This window comes from Falco peregrinus, chromosome 4 (assembly GCF_023634155.1).
Source record: "Falco peregrinus isolate bFalPer1 chromosome 4, bFalPer1.pri, whole genome shotgun sequence".
NCBI lineage: Eukaryota > Metazoa > Chordata > Aves > Falconiformes > Falconidae > Falco > Falco peregrinus.
This window is the reverse complement of record NC_073724.1, coordinates 45,247,919-45,268,447: the sequence shown is the minus strand read 5'-3', so window position 1 is coordinate 45,268,447 and position 20,529 is coordinate 45,247,919. Positions and strand designations below refer to the sequence as shown.

At 40.9% G+C, this 20,529-nt stretch overlaps 1 protein-coding gene across 4 annotated transcripts in view; it reads right to left on the bottom strand.

Moving 5' to 3' along the window:
- The window catches only part of HLCS (holocarboxylase synthetase), a 123,795-nt gene extending 108,494 nt beyond the window's left edge, over positions 1 to 15,301 (bottom strand). For 2 of the 4 annotated variants that reach the window (XM_055801102.1, XM_055801104.1), the window contains exons 1-4: positions 15,052 to 15,301; positions 11,304 to 11,456; positions 5,621 to 5,783; positions 1,905 to 2,854 (exon numbers count right to left, since the gene is read on the bottom strand). In XM_055801102.1, the coding sequence (XP_055657077.1) occupies positions 1,905 to 2,854; positions 5,621 to 5,783; positions 11,304 to 11,456; positions 15,052 to 15,282 (1,497 nt within the window). In that variant the 5' untranslated portion in view covers positions 15,283 to 15,301. Of the gene's footprint in view, positions 1 to 1,904; positions 2,855 to 5,620; positions 5,784 to 11,303; positions 11,457 to 14,327; positions 14,445 to 14,742; positions 14,768 to 15,051 lie in introns of those variants that run through there. The other 2 variants (XM_055801103.1, XM_055801105.1) reach the window with 2 other exon arrangements.
- Positions 15,302 to 20,529: the final 5,228 nt, after the last annotated feature.

Here is a 20,529-nt window from a genome sequence, read left to right as displayed (position 1 = left end):
TCCTAGAATCTTTCATAAAGTTTGTTCAGCTGTGTCTTCCATTATATTCCTTATCTACTAAAATACTGGTAAATAAATCTTGCTCTGCTTTTCTCAATGTGCTGCTTGAAAGCAAGAAGTAAGGGAAGTGATAAAATTGCTAACAGCCATGTTAAAAAGAAAACGGTTACCTCTGCTCCTAACTGAAGCCAACTCAAAAGGTGTAAGTTGCTTTCAGCCTCACTTTAAAAGTTTTACTTCAAAATGGCTGAAATCTCTCTAGATTTAACAGCACAGGTTATACACCCAGGTAGACTCATATTTACAGGGCATAGATGTATTTTCTAAACTTAATGGTACCTCTTATCAGCCTTTCTTTAGCCAGATATCTGTGAATATTTAAATAATCAGTGACCAACATTTACCTTTAACACAGCCACGGAAGCTTCCTCACCAATTATCCAAGACGACAGAGCAAAAATAATAAAAAAAGATTATGAACACTTTAACTTATCAGTTGTTCACCTTCTTGAGGGGGTGTGGGTTTTGTTTGGTTAGGGCTTTTTTGTTTGTTTGGTGTTTTTTCTGGGTGTGCTTTTTTAAAAAAACCCAAACAAACAACAATGATCACAATATCGTAACCCTAGTGACGTACCTATTTGCTGGGATGTTCTTATTAAGTGGAATGAGTAAGACTTTGGTTCATTCTAGACTCCTGCACTTCTGTCCCACAGTTGTTCTGAAGTATTTGTTTCGTGCAGAATGTTAAACATCTAAAAGTTTAAAGCCTGAAAGAAGACTCAGGAAACAACCGAGTTCCCAGCAGACCAGATTCTCCCTCTCTATGCTGCTCCCTGTTGTCATCTCCACCCTTACCAATCCCCACCCCCCTCCAAAAAAAGCAGCATGTATTACTGAGTGAAAACATGTCAAAGTACAGAAAGAAAAATAAAAATTTAGAATTTTAATTTGGATATTAAATAGAAACAATGCATTCCAGTTGAATAAGTTTTTTTCTAAGTGACAAAACAGCAAGGCCCACGTCACGAACCAAACATCCATCTAGAAATCAGCTTTGATCAAAACACTGTTAAAGAAACCATAGAATGGTTTGCTTCATCCACACCACTAAGATACAAACAGAATACAACTGAGAAACCAGTAGCAACACTAGCAAAAAAAAGAACCAACAGACCTAAAACAACAATTGTATTTCAGTGCAGACAGAGGCTAACCTTTACTGTGTAGTTACTTGCTCTAGCAAGAATTCTACAGCAGTTTTTCTAGACATGACAAGTAATAGAGGCTGGGACTCCCATTCACTAGTCAGATTTAAGTGCTGGCTACCTTAACCTTAAAGTTTAAGAGGAGACGTCTCTCAAGTTTCTTGCAAGGCTTATTTTACATCCTCTGCTGACTCTCTGCTTCACCATAGCTCACAGTTTTTTAAAGGATTTTTCTTTTTTTTTTTTTTAATCTTGCCCAGTACAAGCTTTCACCCCAAGTCCACCAATGACTTGGCTCTTGCTGTTCCCACCTCCAAAAGTCTGCAAAATGCACAGCTGTACCACTATGCAACTTCTAGCAGGCAGAAAAGGGTAGCTCTGCTCCTGAAGATGCTTCCTTACTATGCCTATCTGCTCTCTCTACCACCCACTGTGATCTTGTATGATCTACATGTGCATGGCTACACAGTGAAAACAAGGAAATGGAACAGCAGTAACATTCTCTACCATTCTTTAAGCTTCCTGAGGATCAAGTGAAAACCATTCTGCATTCAGAGTCCTCCTGCATTCACAGAGACATCCATCTATACCTCCCCTTGACAAACATCTGAGAACATACAATAGAAACAAATGAACTTTTTTAGCATACCACAACATGATGTGGCAATAAGCAAATTAATGCCTCTGCATACACAGTACCTGAGAAAGAATGGCTTCTCCTCCACTGTCTCCATAAGTCAGATGAACCATAACTGTATCTTTATCAGTATTATTTAATCGACTCAGTATCTTCACTTTGCTGGTATCTTCCTTCGTCACTTCCTCAAAAATACAGCCACTGACCAAAAGATTTAACTTAATTTCAGTGCTGTCCATTTTAGAGAACATTAATTCATGCACAGTCTTCCTCAGTTTGTTTTTTCTCTTTATTTCTATGCCATCAAAAGTAAAAGATGAAGAAAACCCTAGAATCTTTCCACCTGCAGATAAAAACTTCATAAATTGTTTGTGGTTCTCCTCAGAAATAGGCTTCTCTGTGGCAATGATCAACAGCCGTGAATTATCAATCCATGGAGCTTTCAGAACTTGTTCCTCACGCAGCTGGTAGATGGTGTATCTGTCTGCGTCAATGCATTCCTGAAGGACTGATTTTACCTGCTCAAATTCCACTTTTGCAGTTTCAGAACCAAGATAAATCAATACATTAGGGGGCTTTCCAGCAAGGTTTACTCTCTTTACTCCACTTGCTAGACAGTCATCATTCTTCTCTTCCAGTTTGCTACTGTAATCACCAGAAAGTTCTGGAATGTTTTCTGCAGAGGCAAATCTGACAGATTCAATAGTACTGTTTTCAAGTTGCAGGCATTCACGACAGCTGGAAAGATGCAAGTGATGATGGTCTGCAGCACCTCTCTCTTTGTCAGATAGACTGCTGGATTCATCTTCATGCTCACTTTCTTTCTCTAGCTTGGATTTCTCCTCTTCACTTTGTCCTGCAGACTCAGCTACTTCTAATCCTGATTTAACAGTTGTCCCAAAAGTAGCAGCAGGAGTCACTTCATCCATTTGTGTACTGCTTACAATTTGCTCTTTTACAGATGGTGTCACTTGCGCCAACTCCTTCAGAGTAGATTCCTGTAAATGGACAGCTAGAAGAGGCAAAGAACATGACAAAGGGGTTATAAAAATTATATTGAAAGAGCTATAATGAATATTCACTACCACAAAGAGATTTATATTTAATTTCAGTACATATCTATAATAGCATGAATTTCACTTGTTTGACACACCAAATCCTGAACACCACCCTCCTCCCAAGAACATAATGCATTTGGACTCAAAACAAGTCATTTACTCAAATTACTCTGTTTCAGGAAAGTCTGACTGAGAGCACAACACTCAGTATTTACAGGGCACATTTAAACAAACTAACATTTATCGGGAGTGCAAAAATATTTGTACAAAAGTAAAACATGACCACTACTATACACAATGCAGATCTGCTCTTAACAGGACAAGTGTCTATGGGTGGGAAGGTGAGGAAGTTCTCATAAATGCATCACCTTGTCAGCGTGTTATTTTGCCTGTCTCTCTGTCCTCAGCAAAGGACAAAATGAAACAGGGAAAACTGCCTTACCTTTGGAAAAATACTGGTCTCTTAAGGAGGGTAGGGTGGAAAATAGCTTGCTGCTATTTTGAAATAAACTATTTTGAAATAAGCTAATAAAGTGATGATATTGGGTAAGATGTAGACATTGAACCATGTCTCTTGCATTGCTGAAGGCTGCAAATAAAAAGTTTGGCACAAGTAAAAGGGAGTAAAAAAAAAAAATCTGAACTGCTTTCAATCTGCAGAAACGGAGACATGCTGACCAACAGCAAAACTTGGGAGCTAAGAATCTGAAGGAACTAGCAAACAGAAAAAATTGTTAAACCTTCACCTTTCTACCCCCAAAAAAGGATGGAAATGCAAAGATAAAAAATTTCTGGCAAATACAAGTGAGAAAAGAAGAGCAAAGATAATTATTGTCAATGTGAAGCTTGCAGGGCAAACTAAATATGGAAGAGGAGAAAAAAAACCCCAACCCTCAATTCTTTTTTCAGCTTCTGAGCCATGAAAATATTTCAAATCAAAGTCTGCAAAATTTTATTGAATCCCTCCCCACTTCCATAAGGCCAAATAAACTTAGTATGTTTTTGTTTCTGATTTCTTGAAGAAATCAGCAAGAAACTTCATTAACAAAATAGCCAGCTGACACACAATACACCAGATCCAAATTCAGTCACTTTCTTCATTTAACAGCACTTCTATCAGCCCCTTTGCCTAGTTTGGAGCAGTAATCTGAAGCAAGATTTCTTCATCCTAGAATTTCACAGCTACCAGCCTATATGTGATTTCATCAACAGCCTCCATCAGCCTGCTCTCCTGGAACAGTTCTAGCATGTACACAGCACCTGAAGCAAAATGAGCCAGAAAATATTCTGAGAAGTAAATGACTGGGGAATTCTTTCAGTTTCCATCCCCTCCTTGCATGAATGTTTTTGCAGAACAGCATCAAGAGACAGTTTCACATTGTCACATCAGATATATTCATGAGCATATTCCTACCCTCTTGCACCCCAGGTAGCTGTTCTCAGTTTTGGCCTTCCCTGACTTCTGCCAATACACTATGATCTACATAAAAAAACCCCAACCAAGCAAATAAAAAACCCCACAGCCAAATACACCCACATACACATACTACACACACACCAAAACAAAAAACCCAACTTGCCTGCCCTCCCCCCCCCCCCTATTTTTTTGGGGGTGGGGGGGAGAAGATTACAGCTGAGAAGACACAAATAGGCAGGAAGAAGTGAAACTATTGCTGAACAAGTGTGGCTCTACCCCCTGAGAGCCCACTACTTTACAATACAATACAGACTCCATATTATGGCACTTTTACAACAGTGCTGGAAAAAAGAAATTTAAATCTCATGCAGCAAAGGGAGGTGAAGCTTGGACTTCCCACAACCCAGACAACAATTCTATTTAAGAATGGTGTTACAAGTGCAACCATGGTATTTCCTTCTCCTCTCCTTGGAATTAGTCACGAACTCCGTCCCTGCCTTAGGTGAAACTATTAAACTAATGAGGACACAATGGTTCATAGTGTTGATATCATTAAAAATGCTCCCTAAAGAAATAAACCATCCACCAAAAATTCAGAATTCAAGTAGCAATGACACCATCCTCCTTCCTCTAGTTATCCTTCTCCCTGTTTAGAAAGCACCCATGAGCTTTTCTCCCAGTGATCTAAAGATTAAGATGCTAGACTTACAGCAATTGCCCTCAGCTTATGTTTAGCTTTGAATACACTTATTTCAAATCTGAAAAAAAGAGAACATTTGCCTAAAACTTTCTGTACTGTTTTTTTTCTTCCAAATAGATTAGTTAATCTAACAGGTAAGACTGACAGAAACAGTATTTTCTAAATTCACATTTGTGACATTAACACATTCGTGCATTTGCAAAAGGTTAACACCAACTTGAGTACTCAGATCTCATCATACTAAGGTTAATTACTGGCAGTAGCTTATGAGGCATTGAAAAGTGGGGTTTACTCCAAAAATCTCTTGATCCATTTTTTCTGCTATTTCTGTTGTTGCATTTGTAAGACCTTCTGTGACTTCACTCTTTGAGCTCACTCAAAAAGTGGTCTAACTTTTCAGGAATCTCTATATTTGACTGTATTCAGTATAAAATACAGCAGTGCTACAGAGTGATCAATGCCTAAAATAGCAACAGGAAGAAAACATCGTGCCAAAATAAAAACATGGGGGTTTATGTAGTTATAAAGACTATATGCACAGTCCTAAAATAACCATGAAATAAACAAGTTCTACCATTAAAAACAATTGGTGAAGATACTTACAAACAATCTTGTGTGGCACCATTCCGTTATCCATTTGAAGCCTGTCTTCCATGAACGCTATTCCAAGGTTACTGAAATTATCTACACTTGCTACAGCAATTAACTTATAAGGCTCACCAGGTTTATAGGCCAACGGTGAACAATAGTCTGACCACTTCACAATCTAGAATAAAGCATATGCATGTTTTTCCAGTTTGAAAAGGTTACAGAAAAATATCAAGTCTGCAAGATGAACTGCAAATAAAAACTGCCATTCCTTTCCGAAGGATTCTGCTGTTAAAAAAACAGCAAAATAGCAGGCAGAGCCAACAGAGGGACATTATCAAACCAAAATGGCACAATTGGCAAACCCAAGGACTAGGCGTAATTTTAAAGAAAGTACTTACATAAAAAGTGTAGCTACTAGGAGTATACAATACTAAAATGGCAGAATCACTTTTAAGACTTATTTCTGGGATGCCTCTTGTGTTTAAAACAACCACTACATTCAATAGTAGCATGAGACAACACATCTCAACCAGAGAAGGCTTTCAGCTGACAGTTCCTTTCACATAAAAGTGCACCGTTCACGACTACAAAGGTCAATGAGACTGAATACAACCAAAAGAACCTACCGAAGAAGGGTTATGCAGCAAGCATAAGTTACCTGCTGCAAGATTCAGTCCTGAGAGAAGTAAACAAAGCAACATCCATACTAAGTCTTGACAGGAAACTGGGAATACATATACATCTTCCCCAAAGATCAAGGCTATAAAAGCTTCAAGTTAACACACAAAATGGCAAGAGTATTACCACATTCTGTATGTAAAATTATATCTGTAATTATTTCCAAGACATGGTTTTCAGCACAAATTCTAAAAAGAATGCTCATAAAAAGAGCAGAAGCAAACTACTAGGGTTTAATAAAAGTACACATCAACTATCAGAAGCATTAACTAAACACCGTAAATTCAAGCTGTTTATCTACAATTATCAAAAATTCTGTTCTCCAGAAATTAAGCATTGTGAAAGTGACACACCAGGATTTGTTTTCTTCAAGAAGGTTTGTTAAACCCAAACTACACAGCTGCACCACCCTGGAGAACAAGTCTGAAGTTTAACTATAAAAGCCACAAGTGGAGGAAAAATGAATGAGTTTTCATTTCCTTCTGAAAGGTGGGCACATTAATAAACGACTACAGATCCGTCTGCTGACTCATAACTGAAAATGACCTCTTTTAAACTTTATGTTTGTAAAACAACAATATTCAGATAATTAACAAGCAGTGATTTAAGAGTCAATTCTGAAAGCAAAACCGAAGTAAGGTACCCAATTTCAGTAAAAATTGTGTGAACGGCATGACAGCCTTTATGCTTTATAGGATACACAAACCAATTGTTCTCGTGTGAAGGTGTATTTAAAGACAACAAAGCATCACCTGTTTTCATGACCTAAAAATAAAATTAGCATTCACCATGTAATATGTTCCAAATACTGGGAAACAAAGTGCAATCCCCACATAGCAAGTCCAGCACTTTGATGCCATCACCACCAAACCACCTCCATGAAGTTCACCCTTTTATCACTACACACAAGATGACACACTGATTAAACTCGGTAAGAAAAAACACTTCTTCTGAATACACAAAATGAGGGTGAGCTTTTGGATATTTTACTTGTTCATAATTAGACTATCAACTACATTTACCTTCTTATCTACTGCAGTTAAGTGTTTACATAATATCCAAAATGATATATTTCCCACTTTTGACTTTACAGTGTTTCCCAAGGGAACAAGAAGAAAGAAGAAACTGAGATTTCACACAACCTTAATGGTTGCATCTCCTTTCTAAGCCTTTCCCAAAGACAGCTTACAACTAGTGCAACCTAAATGAGACCATACAGCCCACCCTTATGTTGGTGGCCTTTGGACAGCTGACAACTGGCTGGATATCTTCTGATACATCACATATACTAACCCTCAGTGAACAAATTCAGTTTCAAAAAGAGAAGAAGATAGCTACCTGTGGGCAGTGCGTTGGTGTTTACCACAAGATCAGCTGCATGCCTTAACTTAAGGGTTAAACTCCCAACTCTGTAACGTAAGAGCAAGTAACAGCTTCAAAGCAGCCACACCAGAACAGTTTGTGAGAGCCAGCCCTCAGATTCATGACAGATGTATCACTCGGGTCCTAAACTCCTGGACATAGCAACTACTCACTAGCAAAATCAACGACAGTGAGTTTCTACCTCCAGGGCTTCTGAAAGGTCACCTCCATAATTGTACTACAAAGAAATACCAGCTGAGAAGTTACAGGATACAAAGTCTCCTTCTGGAAGATAACTGTACCAGACTTTGATAGATTTGAATCATTGTAATTGGAGCATCAGTCAGACTTCACCTCACTGTCACCGCGGCAGTCTGTGACCAAGTCAGCCCAAATTGTCCTCACCAACTGTCTTGAGTGATGGCCTGGACAACACCATCACTTTACAGATGGAAGGAATTCCCAGCTGTGTTTAGTCTATTGGTATAACATCCACAGGTGGAATGGAAGTCTCCAGCTGTAGTCATAAGGTATAGAACTCTTAAGGGGTTGCTGCTGTTGACAATTGATGATCACCAGTGACAAACATGACAGAGATTTATGATACATGATACCAGCTTCTTTCGCTATTTTCCTCACCACATGACTGGGCTACTCTCTGTGTTGGAAGTAAGAGACTCACACCATATTTTGATGTCCTTTCTTACCCAGAGAACAGCCACAAGCAGGTAACACCCACACGTCACCTGGAAACTGTGAGGAAGATACACTGATGCCCTTGAGCTTTTTTTAATGGCACCAAGTAAAACATTAGGCATGCTAATAAGTAAAAAGTAGTTATTGCTATCTAGTGCAAATAAAGTGAATACACAAAAGAACCTCACAAAGTAAGGCTGTTGCCAAGACATATGACCTGTAATCCTGCTCACACAACAATCCATTTGCTTCACACAGAACAAAAATCCTCAGAGAATATTTTCAAACAGGCCAGGCTTTCCTGCTATGACTAGAAATCATCAAAATTCTGTCACAATACCACATGAAAGGCCAGCTCTTAGCAAGAGATGAGGAATTATTTAGACTCCTGCTTTCTGGGTCCACCTCAATTTGTCACCAGTCACAGATCACTGATAGCCCTACAAAGAATGGCTATTCTGTCTATAAATTCTTGTAGGTCACAGGAGCAATCTGTTCTTAGAGCCCATCTATGTCAACAGCTGGCTGCCAGAGGTAGCAGAATTAAGAGCACTTCATTGAAAGTGACATGTACACAGAAGAACAATAAACAAAATAAAACAGCAGTCCTTTTCCTCTTTAGTTTTCTTTTGCCTGGACTATCACTTTTGAGCTTCCTGCATCAAATTAATTATTGTCTACATGAAATGCAAACATTTTCCATTCTAAAGAAAATCCAAACAAAACCAACAAGATGAAAAAACAACAAACCCCAAAAGAACACCAAAGTAGAGCTTCAATGCAGATGTTTTTGTGAACCTCTCTGCTACAACAAGTAAAAAAAATAAAATCCTCCCTCAGCCTTCTGTCTGAGTTGGCCCAGCACTCCCCAGGTGCACTCAGACAACGTAGAAAGCACAAAAGCACAAAAGATAGGTATCCTATCTAGTTTATCTCCCAGAAGCAGGGTCCACCTGGATGGATTCCAGAGTCTTATATCAAAGGCAACAAAAATATTTATAAACCAGCAGATGTGACTACTTCCTGTGTGCGCCAAGGCAACATGAGGCCAGTGGAAGCAGGCTCAGAAGACTTCAGCTGAAAGGGTCTCAGAGTTCTCAACAAGCTTTAGGTACCTCCAGTCCTCACACTCTGAGCTTCATGGAGACAATAACTTTGCCTGATGCAGCACTTCATCTGGATATCATTCCTCTAGAGGGCAAAGACTAACATGCTCCAAAAACACGCTCTGTTCTAGAATTGAGACACCTCCATGGAGGGTCAAAGTACTAAAAATTTGATTGCAGGCACAAATTTGGAATTGTGCCTATTCCCAATTTGTCCTTCTGTTCCTGCACTCAAGTTAGGTAAGTCTAGTTACCAACCACTCTGCTCTCAATGCTCACTCCAGCAGAAGAATCCTTGATCATCTCTCAGAACAAGTAGCCTGGAAAATACATGTTCCTCATGCAGGGAAACAGACAGGCTGCAACCATCTGTGTATGTGACAGGTTTCCTTTAACTCCAAGAAGGAGCCTGAAAACTGATGCCAGAAAGCAAGGATGGCCCTTTAGGGTGCTAAGCCGGGGCCATTCAGGAAGACACCTTATGACTGCCCCCATGTAACAATCCTAGCTTGCGGCATAGTCTGTTTAACTGCAGGGCTCTGTCGATTTTATGGTACCTAAACAACCAGGCCAGATGTCTTTATTACTGCCTACCCAGAGATATCCTAGCATGCATGTCTTTCTATTTCTCCTTTCCAGGTTCAGTCTATCCTCTTCACTTAGGAAAGCATACAGCACACCCAACAAATGACTGCCTTAGGAAGGAACCAGGACAACCCATACCGCCTGGAAGATTTTTCCTCCCTGCAAGGTAAGTTTACGTTTTGCTTTGGGTTACAACCTTTCTCCGCTTCAGACCTGCATCCAAGTTGAGACATCCAGGCAGCAAGCTATTCCTCATGAGAGAAAAAAGTTATAAAACCAACCAAATGCAGGGGAGAGACAGACATTATCTCAAGTTCATAGTAAGTTTGGACAGGGTCTGGATACTATTTTTATGCATAATTTGTTTACAGATATTATATATTCAGTAATACAAGTTTAAGAAGAACATAATCTTCTATAGCCACATCTTTGTATTTTCAATATAGCAGTGGAGAAGGTACTTTTTAGATTATTAAGCATCTAGGACATGAATATTTGGTAACTATGCTTGCCATAAGGATTTCAGTACCTGTTTAATTTATATCTTTTGATGCCTCAAACCCACATTGAAAGTATTACACATAAAAAAGCAAACAACTTATAAAATTCAAACGAAGACATACTGCCACTCTCCCACTGCATTTTATATAAAAGCAGAGATTACAAGCTTGATTTTGGCCTTACTTCTGCAGACTGACATAATAATCCAAATGTATAACACTAACTTGCACTTAGAAATCACAGTGAAAGGAAGCTTCCAAGAGAGGCTTCTATTTCAATTACAACTTTTCACAAGCACTTGGTTGGAGGTTTGAAGAGCATATTGGAAATTGTAACATATGCTTGCTTTGTATATTCTTACTGAGGCATTTGTTTCATTTCAGAGACAGGATACAGAGGTAAATGGATAAATGCCTTAGTAAGACAGCTCTCAAGCAGCTTTTTTCCTATTCAGCATAACTAACCACACATGCCTTACCCAAAGTCATGATGGAATTCTGCAGTTCCCACAGCCAGAGAAGCATGCTACTAAAAAAGAAACCCTCAGTAAAATGTCTATGGGTCTATTTGAAGCATAAAATAGAACTAGTGTATTAACAGTGATTCATTTTAATGAAGAGATTACCTTTTTATTCCCAATAACATTATAAACATACAAAATCTATCTGCCATTGATTTTTCTTTTTCCTTCAAGCGTTTTAGGTTTATACTCACCAAATGACCCATCTGTACTACTTTCTATGCAAGCAACAAAGAGAACTACTTACCCCTTTTGAAGAGCCAGGTACCTTCTGCAAGTTATCTGTCTGAGCTGAAGTGCTTTCTGTCACAAAAGCTATATGTTCTTCTTTAAACAACTTATCAGGATAAATAAAAGGAGAAATAAGAAGTAGACTCCATCTGTTTAAGTCATCAAGAAACTGAAAGAAACAGGAAAGAAAAATAAGTCTGTATAGCAACGATCCGATTTTACAATTCATTTTTAAATTATGCCCAGCCTAAATTAAAATCTGACCCTTCAGCCTTACATGAGGGGTGTCTACAATTTCACACTCCTCCATGAGTTAAAAAAAATTGGGTAAAGCTCTAAACCATAAGGCAGGAACACATCAAAAGTAAAACTAAAAGTGACAAGCCAAGCTTTTAAGCCAAGTCACACTCCACCTTTCAGCCTTACAGGAAGAGTGCAAAAGTAAGTGGGCCACAAGACCACTGTGCCACTGGCACTGTGACTGTTGTGGGCCATTTGCTACTAGAAACACCCCTCACTCAACACGATCCTCTACTCTCATTGACACCGCAGCTCACCCCGCCTGTTCCTTCCCTCTTCTCCCCTAACTACACAAACCCATGGCCCTGCTGCCTCACTCCTGGTGGCTGAAGGGCACTGCCTGCTATTGGGCAGCGGCTGAGAACGCAGTCACAACACACAACCTACCTGGTCAGACACTAAAGCCCCTCTAACTGCATAGTAGTCCAGGCGGCATTAATTCTAGTTAGGTAACAGTCCTCCAGGAAACTTAATCCCACTGCTGTGTCATATATGCTGTCTCTATACCCATCTGCCTAAAAGACCAACCAACCTGTGAGCCACAAATGACCCAAAAACTATACAGTACCCAGGTCTAATTTTTAGAGGTGTGGGGTTTGGAGTTTTTTTGGGTTTGCTTTTAAACAAAGTTTTACAAATTTACAAAGTTTCCGGACTTCCTTTGTAAAGCTAGTTATATGAAAGACAGTTGTATTTTGTGGACATGTGCAACCTCAGGACAAATTCTTTAAAAAGTGATTTGAAAAATCTTTAAAAGAACATTTCAAATAAAAGGAGCGGGTTAATAAAATAAATTAAGTCCTCAGGCATTTGCACCAAAATTACTTGTTCAGTATATAACTGAGTTTAGAGTTAGCTTAGACTATATAATAAGTTTAGAGTTAGAGATATTACTCATTCAAAATATATTTGTCTGTTAGATAGTCTATCCACATATCAGATCATTGGACAAATGCTTCCATCATTAAAATATAAAAACGGTTCCTTCTCTTGCCTTCACAAAGGAGCAAATAAAGTTCAGAAGCTGGAATCAATAGACTGAAGAACAGTTTTAAGAACCTCGAAGTTTCCAAATACATAATCTGTTCCTGTACTATATATTACATCAATTTTTACGTAGCTATTGATTTGAACTTCATTTTTCTGCCATATTTTAAAAGTGGCAAACATTAGAAATAGATTACTTTGCTACTACTATACTAGAAACACATGCTTTGCACACCTTCAGTATTTATATGTGGAAACATAAGGGAATTTCCCTGCAGCACACTAAATTTGTACATCACTCCACATCTAAAATGAAACCACACAATATTAAGCCTGTGGGGATAGCTTGCCAATTCAACCAGCTTCACCGAGCACAGAAGCTGCAAGAGTAAACACTGCTACCTTCCACAGGAAAGTGAACTGAAGTCATGCAACTTTGTATTATCTTAAGCATCCAGTTTAATTAAAGATCAAACAAAAACACTTCACAGGTTACGATTTATGACTTGCTGGTATCTTATCTTAAGGAATGTACTGGTTATATTCCAGTGGCAGTTAAACCTACTCCGAAAGCAAAGCAGCTAGTTAACCTTTTTCTCTTCACAGGTGTTCACAGACTATGCAGAGAGCTTCACGGTGATGCTGCCTCTATCTTTAATTAAAGCAGCCAGATTGGAGCCCTTACATGCCACAATTACCAAGGTGCAGTGTGGCAGGCATCTTCCACACGGATTCTCAGAATCAAATGCAACTGGTAATTTTCAATATGTCTTTTTAAGAGACAAATACTATTTGAATACAGCACTGACTTTACACCAAACTTCAAGCCAAACTCCAGTTCCCTAGAGGGCTTGCCAACTCCCAGTAAACACAAACGGTCAAGCTTATAAAGTCAGTCTGTGTGAATTACATAGCAGACAGAAAGATATGTGCTTACTGTGCAAGAACCAAGACAAGCTATTTCAGAAATGAGCAGAAGTGGAGCAAAGAACAGCATAAATTAGTTGAAATATGATTTACAAAACAAAAAGTCAGGGCAATTGAGGCAGAACAACTCCTCTAAACCTATGGACAATTACATGGCTTTGTTTTTAAGAGCTTTATTGAAACGTGAATTCAGTATTTAACTTTTCCATGAGAGATTCTCAGATTGTCACCATCGCTTTAAGCATGAAATAACCTGCTCATTAGATAGCAAAAAGACCATTTTTTAACAAACTCCGTTAGCACTTGTGATCTTATTTTCACTGCACTGAAAACATCCTCTTTACCCGCTGAATTTATAAAAAGCTTCTCTGCTTCTTGAAGAGTAGTACTTTGCCAGCAACATGCTTCATAAATACATTTCAGTAATGCCCATTTAAGTAAAATGGGTACCAACTGAAAAAAATTTCCACAAACGCACATACAAACATCAGCAAAAAGGAGAGATCAGAGAGACCCTTATCCACAGGAATTCTGGTATTTAGTGACAAGTTTAGACAAATCCAACATTCATTTGAATACTTCAGACGATCTGGGGGGAGTGCCAGAGGAGTTGCACTTCCAGACTTGAAAGCCCAACGCAAGCTCGCTTTCAGTTTTACTTCATGCGATGGCAAGCGAAACTCGTTCCGACGCGATATTTCTGCACCGTCACGGGCTGCCACAGCCTCACCCCACCCTCTGCTCTCACCATCCATTTCCAAAAAAGTGATTTTCACAGACTTGCGTTTTTCGTATCATTTTCCTCACTTGAAACCAGGTTTTGTACCGGGAGAAGCATGCCGTGCTCCGCAGCCAACAGCTCAATCCAGACCCCAGCCACGTTTTAAATCCCTGACACAAACCTCGAACGCACAAACACGGCACACATTTTCAGACTAAAGCCCTGTGCGTGATAAAAGCTGTTACCAACACGGCAATACTACCGGGTTCTCCTAGCCAAGCGCTCCTGTTGCCACAGCTGTACTTACAAAGCTGCACCTCACAGGCATACAGCAGAAAACGCTCCCTCAGCCAACAAGCTACCGCGGTGAAGCGAGGCAACTCCGACGTCCTGCGATCTTCTGCCAAGGCAGGTACCTGGGTCTCGCCTAAGCCGCCCCCCCCCGACAAGCAGGGCGGTGCCAGGCCCGGCGACCCACACGAGGCATTCTGTCAATCGCAAGCCCCTGCCCGCCACTGACCTGCCGCGCTCCGGCTGAGAAAGCGCAGCCCCGAGCCCCGCAACCGCCGCTCCGTCCCCGCTCCGGGCTCCGCGACCTCAGCCCCCCGCCACCGCCGCCCCGCCGGGGAAGGCCCCGCACCGCCCCCCTCCCCCTCCCACCCCCTGCGGCCGCGCAGCCCGCACGGCGCCCGGCAGGGAAGGCGGCTCGCCGTTGGCACGGCGATACGGGAGGCCGTTGCCGGCACGGCTGCTCTCCCGCCCGAGCGGCCCCGGGCGCGGCCGGTCGAAGCGCCTCCCAGGCCTCTGCCCCCACGGCTCGGGGCGGTACCTGCGTCTCGTCCGTGAAAAAGACTTTGTTCCCTATCCTGAGGCAGACTCGCTCCTCGGGCGGCACCTGCCAGCGCGGCTGCCGAGCCGGGGGCGCCGGTGGGCCGGCGCAGCAGCAGAAGGTGAAGGAGCAGCGGGAGCGGTGGAGGCGGCGCATAGTGCGGCGGATGACCGCGGCCGAGCAGGGCCTCCAGCGCGCCCATAGGTAGAGGTAGCAGAGCGTAATCAGCATGGCGCGCTGCGCTGCGCCCCCCGCCCCGCCCCGCCGCCGGCCCGGCCTCCCACCGGCCGCCAACGGCCGAGCGCCCGCTGAGAGAGGCCCCGCCCCGCCCCGCCCGGGCCAAACAGAAAGGGGCGAGCCTGCTGGGCGAGCCGGCCGGCCGCTCTGATTGGCTGGCGGCATCGCGCCCTCGGCCCCACGCCCCTTTTAAACCCCCGGCGCGCCGGCTGCGGGGGGCCTCGAGCCCCGCTGAAGCGAGCGGCGGCGGCTGAGTGCTTGGATCAGGCAGCGCTGACGCGAAGGAGCACCTGGTGCTGCAGGAGGCACAAAATCCTGCGTTGAAGCAATATATAAAAAAAAAGTCACCGAGAGGGCCCCGCGCTGTGTCAGCTGGCCTGTGAGGAAGAGCGGCCTGTGTCCTCCTGCCTTGGGCACCACGACCCGGCTCCTCAGGGAATCCTACAGTTTCTGCTCTCCAAAGCCAACACTGTCCTGATGGACAATGGGTTTGGGTTAACACAGCAGTTCAGTGTTGTGGGGCAGCCCCCCAGCTCTGTGCACCGTGCCTTCTGCAGTTCCGATGCAATGCAGGGAGCTGAACTTGCATTTCCACTGTAGGGATGGGTTTGCTATCCCGGAAGCTGCATTTGACCTTGCCGCTGTGGCTGACAGAGAAGTATATATCCAGTAGGCAAAACAGTGCGAGCCAAAGTATTCATTGGTTGGTTTTGTGCAGCAACAGGGAAGGACCTCACCTTCCTCAGACATGGCTCTACACTGCCCATGGTATCCAACCGGAGCACTATCCCCTCCGGCACAGAATCTCCAGGTCCCACACCTCTTCCAGCACAGCCGCCAGAGGGCAAAGCGGGCACAAGCGGATGCATTTGATTTCAGCCCGTTCCTTCCGTTCTCTAACGAGAAAGATGAAGTCAGGGCTTAGAGGGGCTGGTAATTGAAGCTGGAGTGAAGAGCAGCCTGTGGAGGAATAAAACTGTAGGATCTGCACGTGCCACATGTTGCTAACACAGCTTGCCGCTACAGAAGATGCAACAGACTTGACAAGATACCCTTTACTCCTCTGGTGCATGGAAGTTATTAAATAACTTCTGTATTTTATATAAGGTAGTCACAACATCGAGTTCTGTGTAATGAACACATGTATCAGTCTGATCCTACAGGTATGTAGTAAGTGAGTGAAAAAAGAAGGGGGGAAAAGGCAAAAAGGCTAGAAGAAAGAAGCCAACACCAACATTAAAGTTGCAGCTGACCAATGCATGACATTAGTTTCCTGAACAGGGTGTGAAGCTACATTCTTTTTTATTGTTCTGAACTCAAGGCCTTGTATGCACTTGAAAATTACTAAAATAGGCATTCTAAAAGAACCATTTCCTAAGTGGATCTCCAGCAACAACATATAGCACTGCAGATAAACAAGGAATAAATTGGCCCTGTGCATTTTGGAGCAGGCATCAATATGAAAAAAACACTACCAGTCATATGACAGACATTTTAACTACTATAAGTCTGCACCCACACCAGAACCTTGTCCAAAATAATAAGAATCACTGACATAATTTTGATTTCCACAATGTATGGCAGAAGCAGGTGACAGTTTCAGTTGGAGGGTCAAATAATTTAAATAATTCTCCTTCTCCATCTCAAGCTTAAGATATACTTGCCTTGTGCTGCTGCTATATCCTGTACATATTCTACAGAGAGAGGAACAGTGTCTCCAGTGGTCCTAACCTGGCATTATACGCTGTTCCTTTGTGTGCCACTGTCTTGTGCAGGAAGTCAAAATACTTACCCAGGCACATCAAAAGAAAGAAAACAAGCCAAGTATACAACCTCAAAAGAAAGCTCTCAACTTTGGAATCCACTTTCCCTGTAACAATTCAACAGCACATGCACTGCTGACCTTCAGAGCACACACAACTTCAGAGCAAAACACAACTGTTTATATAATCTTTGCACAATTAGGAACATGCTTTGCTTAAACCTGTAGTGGCATTGAATGCAGACAACTATATTATGATCCTTTTTGTTTTTAAGGTTCCCTTACCCTGGAAAAGTTTATGAGTACCTGAGAAAACTGAATCAAAACTTCACGATGCAAAGGAATCTAAAGCAGAACAGTATACAGGCAGAAACAGTCACCATTTTAAAGCAAGTTTCTACATATATTTGCATAGTCTCAATTAGAATAATTTGAAGCCATAAAGTTGCTGTAGGTTTTCTAGTTTCTATTATAGTATAGCTTGGACTTCATCATGACATGCCGTGATTAAAATGTTAAGAATTCTAGATTGGGAAACATCCTTTTTTTATTATTGTGAAGCCAAGGCCTTGTACACACCAGGAAATTTACTAAAATAGGTATTCTTAAAATAACTATGTCAATCAGTTCCTCCTGACAGGAGGGTGGAAGGAAGCCTTGGAACGAAACCGTGAGCAATATTAGCCCTCAGACTTCCCAGAACATCTGGGGTTTTGTCATAGAGGAAAGATTACTGAAAAATGGTGCAAGATGCTGAACACACATACACACACATACACATACGACATTGTTTAAAAATAATTTGAAAAACCTTGAAGAAAGTGAGTAGGCTAAATTTTGTATAGCTGCCCACAAGCTTGGAGAATCTGATGCCTCACACCCCCCACACACACAATGGGAGAGAAACACCAGCTTCTGCCTGTGGGGGGTAGATCTCCCTTAGGTCTTCTAACAGTCCATATGGGAAGGCCCTCAAAGGAGGCAACTCGGAACAGGGAGCCAACTCTACCATGTAACCTCAGCATACATGAGTGTCTCTTTCTGACTTGAAAGGAATATTATGAGACTGGCCTTGCTGTGCTTTGTGTATGGCTCGGTTTCTTCCTCCCTCTGTTCCCTAAAAGCTTTTCCAACAATTTCTCTTTGAGGAACTTTGCATGCTATTAGTGGCTACAAATGCCTATGTCACATTGATTAATACCAGATATTATTCAAAACAATACATGTTGTAGAGCTATCCTGTTTCCTTGACTATATCAATTTATATAGAACACTATTCTTGCAAATGCAGAAGTGCTTTCACAAGAAAACTGAGTAAAACATGTTTCCCAAAAAGATAAAAAACCTCTTCCAATTAACACAGAATAATTATCTTATGGCTCATCTCTCTGTAAGAATAAAGTCTGTCAAAGTTATTCTCAGGTAGTATCAGAAGTCTGAAAAATATTCCTGGCTTCTGGGAAAATTGGATGAGCAACTGTAACAGAATCTGTTTTCTGATTCTGTGAAGTGTTCACCAAATACAACACCTTGTATTAAAATCAAGCATATAGTTCTTTATATTAGACAGCTATGACTGGCCTAATTGCTGCATCATTTGTTTTTTATTTTTAGAAACTAGAGATCATACAACGCTACAGCTGCTTCTATTTTACTGGAATAAACCATTTTCCACGGATCTGCAACCTGATTTTAGCTAATGATTTCCATGAAAATACCAGTTAAAGTTGTGTGCTTTGATTAATTAGTACAATAATGTAATATTAGCTTACAAATTTTCTACAGTGTTACCGGTATTTATATTAGATTACATTATAACTTTATTTTTAAATTTATATTTTCAATAATTTTGTAATAATTACAGTCTTGCAGGGCTTTATCAATAGATTTAATTGAGGGTAACTTTGCATCTTCCAGAGAGCTATATGTTAGTAGTTTAGGCTTTAGTCCTGCACTAATATCCATGTTGGCAGATTCTGTCCAGAGGTATAAATCAATTATCCCCACATATGGATCTGATTGCAAGATCAGGACTATAGACATCAGTTGTGTAATGCACACTTCTCTTTCAACTATCAAGTTAAATTAGGTCTAAATAAAACTAAGCTGTTGAAATTATATATGTGTATTTAAGACTGTAACTCAGCAAGATATTTAATTACAATTTAGGTTACTTAAGAAGTTTGCCATTTTTTCTCAGGACCCATGCTGCTATTTAATATATATTTTGTTATTTGAATATTATTCACTATGCTTCATCCTAAGGTACTGATTTTGATTCATAAATGTTTAAAGTTATTGCAACTGTGCATATATTTTCTTCTTTGAGATACGGTATTATTTACCTAGTTATAACTTTACAAATATCACAGTATTTAAAATAGGGAGGAAGTAGATTTAGACTGTAAGTCCTCTATTACATATTGTCAGTGCTTCCCAGAACAGCATTTATTTAATGGCTTTGGCTTTTGAGTTTAAAACATGTCTATTTGTCACAGCAAGAAGGGATGTTTTAAAGAACAGGAGAAATTTACCTCAAAAAATCCAATCCCAGATTCTGTCACTGAAGACTACTTCAAAAACATCAGAACCTGTGTTACTTTTAGCAGTCTTAGGAATGCCAAGTAGCTAACACAACCATACAACTTGCATCAATATAGGCAAATCAGTCTGACTTTCAAATCTGACCTAAGCTCCTCCCTGTTGGAAAAAAGACACTTAAATTTAAGCAATATCACCAGACTGCACAAAACCCCGTACACGCAAAGGTGTACATACACAGTTTTCTAATACAGAACAATTTCAAGGGGGAAATGATGTCTCCAAAAGAATATATCCAGTGGTCCTTATCTGTGGGACCAGCCCCTTCTTTCTGACTAGACATGTGCTACCTCCAGTTGGTTAATTACTTGAAAAAGAGCCACAAGGCTTACCCAGGAGGGATGTGACTCCCACTGAGAATTTTGAGTGTCTTCTCAAACTGACTGTTTTGATGGTTTCTTCAGCTAAGCCAGCTAGAGGGACCTAATTTGTACTAAATAATCAACAGATATTCCGTGCTTAGTAAATTACATGATTTTTTTCTCTCTGGGAAGAAAGTTAACATTAGATACCAATTATATTTGGGACCTGAATCTGTTTCCTTTGATGCCAATGTGTGAACAGCACCAGTGGAAACAGAATTCAGCTTTAGGTTCCTTAGAATCCTCTTACATCTCTACGGTAGTTGGGAAATAAAGGAAACAAAGTGAACTGTAGCAATGAACCACAACAATGAAAATCCAATAATGTCATCCACCAGGTAATAATTGTTCTTGTACAATGTAACAGGCTATGAGTAGGCACGTAGTAAATGAGAACAGTGGGAAGAAAGCATGGAAGAAGTCTGCTTCTATTTAGTCTTTGTAGGCTTAAAGCACCTAAGTACTGAGTTCAGCTCTGGTGTTCCTAACATAAGGACATGGACCTGTTGGAGCCAG